The 4,767-nt window shown below is 57.4% G+C and overlaps 1 protein-coding gene across 1 annotated transcript, besides 5 other annotated features; it reads right to left on the bottom strand.

Annotated features, from left to right (window-relative positions):
- Positions 1 to 1,078: a mobile genetic element.
- Positions 1 to 1,963: a sequence feature (areas merged during assembly that could not be assigned to a particular haplotype. This can correspond to areas where the two haplotypes were merged or to regions with more than two copies in the genome that were merged during assembly.).
- Positions 1,538 to 1,964: a mobile genetic element.
- Positions 1,964 to 3,679: a sequence feature (areas not merged during assembly with more than two copies in the genome that could not be assigned to a particular haplotype).
- Positions 2,290 to 3,423, bottom strand: Tc00.1047053509863.10 (UDP-Gal or UDP-GlcNAc-dependent glycosyltransferase, putative; the record flags this gene model as incomplete). The annotated part of the gene is made up of 1 exon (XM_798777.1): positions 2,290 to 3,423. One exon carries the CDS (start codon positions 3,421 to 3,423, stop codon positions 2,290 to 2,292), a length of 1,134 nt encoding a protein of 377 aa, XP_803870.1.
- Positions 3,680 to 4,767: a sequence feature (heterozygous, non-Esmeraldo-like haplotype).

Here is a 4,767-nt window from a genome sequence, read left to right as displayed (position 1 = left end):
AAAAGCATGAAAAACGCCTCTCTCCTTTCAACCAGAGTTCATGGCCTTCGCAGTTTTCCCTTCACATCAATGCGAGCAGCGACGACACCTGGGTCAGCATTGTGGTGCACCTCCCCAAATATCAAACAGTATTCTGGGGAAGGTCGAACGGGTCAACGTGCATCGCCAACTGCAAGATCACGTGTGGGTCAAAATTGCATGTCTCCACGATTGGAGCTGCGTGCCTCAACGCACCCTGTTTTGTGGAGTGCGCCGTGGCATTCCAAGGAGCCAGAGGTCGCTCCACGTGAGCAGTCGTCAGATTCGTAAGCTTTCGTTGCGTCGAAGTGTCCTGCATAACGTTATAGTGTCGAACGCGTCCTGCCCTCGTATCCTCACAAACCGCAAAGCTCGGCGGGAGTCCGCCCTCGCCGTCATTGACGCCACGGACCAATCCAAAATTATGCTCCCGTCCGGCTCCAGCGTGAAATTGTTGGGAGTTAAGGCTGCAATCTCGGAACGACAACTCGCCGTTATCCACGCAGGTCAAAAAACAACACGTTGCTTCCAGTCAGTCCGGCTGTGGATATATCCATCCACCCATTCCCTTGTCAAGGGGCGCGCCTGTTTCCTCTTCAATCGCGCCGCAACCTTTTGTAACCCCAGAATCACCATGTCCAGCGGGGTCCGATCCATTTGCAACACGGACCGCAGCATCCTTGCGTGCCGCACTCTGGACTATGGCGCCGCATCTAATATTGCCGCCAAAAGGGCGCGCAGCCCTCCTCGTTGATCGGCTGTTCGTGCGTGCGGCATAAGGTTGTGAATTGCCCCGCCAGAGGCCTTCTCTGCTACCACACTGACAGCGCACACATTTCGCGAGCCGCCTCGTTCGCTCTCCTCATATAACTGGCCCAAAGCGGGGATTTCGGCGCTTCGTCGTACCACGGTCGAGCGTCGTTAGCGGATAAGCTCCATTGCCCTTCCCGACGATTGCGTCGGATGATTTGAGAGGTCGGGCGGAGTGTCGGCGGGGCGGTGCGACGCCTATGGGTACTGATGGGAGGTGGTGGAATGGATGGGGGCTGCCGTAGTCCGCCGCCCACCAGCAGATCCACCAGCCGTCTGCTTCCCGTCCGCCCACGCCGCACGCACGGCTGCGCCGCCTCTACCCTCTGCGCACTGCCACGGGAGAACACAAGCAGAAAAAGAAAAGGCTGCGTCGTCAACAAGCAGGGGCCATGTACCATTGGCGTTGCCCCACCCACTGGGCACATCAGCGGCGGGTGGAGCGTCACGGCACGCAATCTCCCCACACCGGGAGCCACACCACCGACACTGACAGCGGTCGCACCGTGGGACGCTCCGTTCACAAGAACATCACACACAGACGAAAATACATCTCCAGCGGCTCCAAAACGCAACCACTCACCACGAGTTGAAGGCTCAGGCGTGGAAAAGACGAAACAAGCAACACATACACACAGAACTACAGAAAATGCTGAATCTGTCCACCTCCCAATTGCACAATTAACAGAATTAACAGAATTAACAGAAGAATAATCTTCCGGGCAGCTGAACGGATCCTGAAAATCTAAAGAAACCAAACAAGTTAGGGAAAAAGGGTTCGTTAGTTAGTTGGCTCAATGTTTTCTTTTCATTCAATATATTGAATTCTGTGGACCACCAGCATGGTCTCTTGTCCTCAGTTAGGATTTACATATAATTACTTACGAAGTGGCAGACTTTGGGGTCCTCCAACCACCAGACCCCGCCGCGTGGTGGGAATCAAGGGAGTGGGTGGGATGGCAAAATAAAACAAATATTATCTGGCCTCTATCAGCTCCCTGCCCTTACAAAGTCGCGTTCTTCGCAAAAGATTCATACGGTAGAAAGTATCATAAGGAATGCCTTCACTTATCAGGGTGTACATACATTAATTAAGTTAGCCAGCTCTTCCACGATCGTTCTTTTCACAAGCTCCTATAAAAAAAACACAAACTCACATACATCTTCCATTGACGGCCCGACCCACACACGCACATCCTCTCCACATGCTCCCAGCAAAAGCACACCCGCAGCACAACGCAACGGGCGCCCACTGGCTCTACCACCGCCTCCCGCACGCGGGTCGAGGGCAGGGAGTGGAACGCCCCACAGGGGCACGGGGCGGTCAATGACACATCCCAAGTTGTTCGGCCACAGAGTACATAGGGCACGAATCGGGATCCAGCAAACAATCAAGCAATACATCCGGAGTTAGCGCGCACAGGAACAAACACAAACACGCAAAAAAAATCCTTCTTTTTTTCAATCGCAAATAGGGTATATCGTGTCCTCCGAGATCCGTTCCACACGGGCAACAGGCGATGTGTCGTTACCGAAGCGCGCCATGAGAGCGGCGTAGTCCTCCTCCCGTACGTGATGGGCGCACATCATGCTCGGCACCACCTGCGAGTGTCCCGTCTCATTGCGGGCGTCAAGGAAGTGACAGGGCAGCACCTTGACGTATACCAACGGCTTGTATTTCACCACCCTCTCAAGAAAATACCCGACCATGACATCTTCCCCATGAAACCGGAGCAGTGCAAACTCGTAATCACGTTCCTTGCTGTACGGCAGGTACGCCAGGCGCCGCAACGGCTTGTACGACACCAACGTCTCCGCAACATCCCTCGACAAGGTGTAGCACCAGCCAACCATAAACGTGTAACCTGGCATACCTGTCTTCGGATTAGAAGTAAAACCAATATGGACCCCCATGTAGACCCCTCGGCGCGGCAGAAGGCGCAGGTTACCAACGAATAGCGGCACACGGAGGAATATATCATCATCACCCTTTGTAATGTAACGCGCGGAAGGGAACAGGCGGACCGCAAGGTCAAACCACATGTACGTCTTGCGGGTCATACCGACATCCGCTTCCGCACCCCAAGAGCCGTAGGAACCAATTGTTTTGTTCCTCGTCACACGGCCCTCATTCATTGGCAGCGCAACCACGTCGTGCCACTGCGCCACCTCCTCCAGCATCGCGGCAGAGTAGTCGTAGCCGTGCGACGGGTGCCGCCCAAGGACGTACAGCACGAGCATAGCTCCGGTGAAGTCGTTCGCCCTCGTCGCCACCCCGGGGAACCGCCAGCACGTCGTTCGCTGCAGGTTGCGTCGTGTTCGCCTCTCTTCAACGTCCGTGGAGGGAATGCCCAGCAAAACCAGATACTCCCGCCGGCTCCACGTGTCCACAACACTGCGTGGGATGTAAGCAAGTGCTGCGTCTTCCGCTGCGTCGGCTCGTGAGTGGCGGGGGTTGTTGGGTCCCGCTGCGCCATCATCGGCGGCGGTGTCGAACCTGAGGGTCAGAACAGTCGTGGCCACAATGAAGAGAATCAGCAGCACGGCAAACTGCTTCAGCCTGCGTTTCATCGTTGGCAGTTTCGGCTTCGCCATGGTCGCTTTCGGTGTGAGAGACTAGGAAAAAAGAGGGAGAAGAGAGTGTGGGAGCGGCAGGCGACAATCAGAAACGCCACGGCTACGCGGTGCCACGCACGTAAACAGAGGCACGTCAGCCAACCGACCGCGCCTCCGCCGAGCAAAGGCGGAAAGAGGAAGAGGAAGAGAGGCTGAGGGAAAAAGGGCGAGCGGCGTCAGGGAGACCGTGAGTGATGGGGGCAGGGCCGCCGCGCCGCTTCCTCCCGCCATCGCAGGCCCCTCCGCACCCAAGCACGCACGCTCTGCCGCAGTGGATCGACGATCCGCAACCAGCGCCTTTCTTTTTCTGCTCCTCGTCCTTTCTCACATAAATCCAACGACCCGCCGGCCGGCCACCATCCCAGAGCAGCGCCGCCACGCCGAGTGGAGATGGGAGGAAGAGCCGCGGTCCCCGGAGATGGCGCTGCAGCGGACGGCGTGAAGCACAACCACGTTACGCACCCGCCCCGGGCTAACGCGAGACCTCGGCAGTCGGTTTTCGCCGAGAATCAGCAAAACAGCAACTCAATGAGCCAGGTTATCTTTTCGCCATTTATAGAAAAGGGGATGCACCTGCCACGAGTGTCGACGTTATACCGCATCTGCGAGAGCTTTTGCGCCTTCTCGCCGCGCAGTGGCGCTGTTGGGGGCAGAGCCGCTCAACCTCAAAGAGAAACCACGCCGGCTTCTTGGTGAGGCACGGCCTCCTCACCTCCCAAGCATCCACACCATGTTTTTTTCATGGGTGGCTGCAGAGCAGGTGCGGCGGAGCCGGCGCGGACCCGTCTCTTCGCATGGTTCACGTTGGCCGGTTTTCACGAGGCCCGGCCGATGCCTGTGGCATGCCGTGCGGTGGTGGGTCGGTCCGTAACTGCTGTGGCGCTGAAAGCCGCATGCTGGACGGGGAAATTCGACCGGTGGTGATCCCATCGGTGTGTCGTCGCCGGGAAACGTGCGCCTTCTCGGCGGTATCACTCCTCTGCCGTCCTGGAATCCGAGACACTGGGACGCTGATGAATGGATGTGTGCGTGCCATTTTGGGCGAACGGCGCGCTGTTCCTCGGCGGCGTTCTGCGCGGAGGAGGCGGCCGCCCTCGGAAGCAAAGTATTCGGGCAGGTTTGGTCTTACTCCCGCTGTCTTTCAAGCCTTACGGCGCGTGTGTATTGAACTTCCATTCTTAGCGCCGTGACATTCTTACCGTCGGGGTGCTTGTGCCGGGTGTGGGGGCCCGATCCCCCGGCATTTCCCGCCTGCCTGGCACAGTAAGGGCGTTCATGATGTGCTGTGGTCCCTGGTGCCGACTGTGGCCCTGTTTCGGAAAG

Source organism: Trypanosoma cruzi, genomic scaffold (assembly GCF_000209065.1).
Source record: "Trypanosoma cruzi strain CL Brener 1047053516487 genomic scaffold, whole genome shotgun sequence".
NCBI lineage: Eukaryota > Euglenozoa > Kinetoplastea > Trypanosomatida > Trypanosomatidae > Trypanosoma > Trypanosoma cruzi.
The sequence above is the reverse complement of the archived record's forward strand: the minus strand, read 5'-3'. Positions and strand labels throughout refer to the sequence as shown.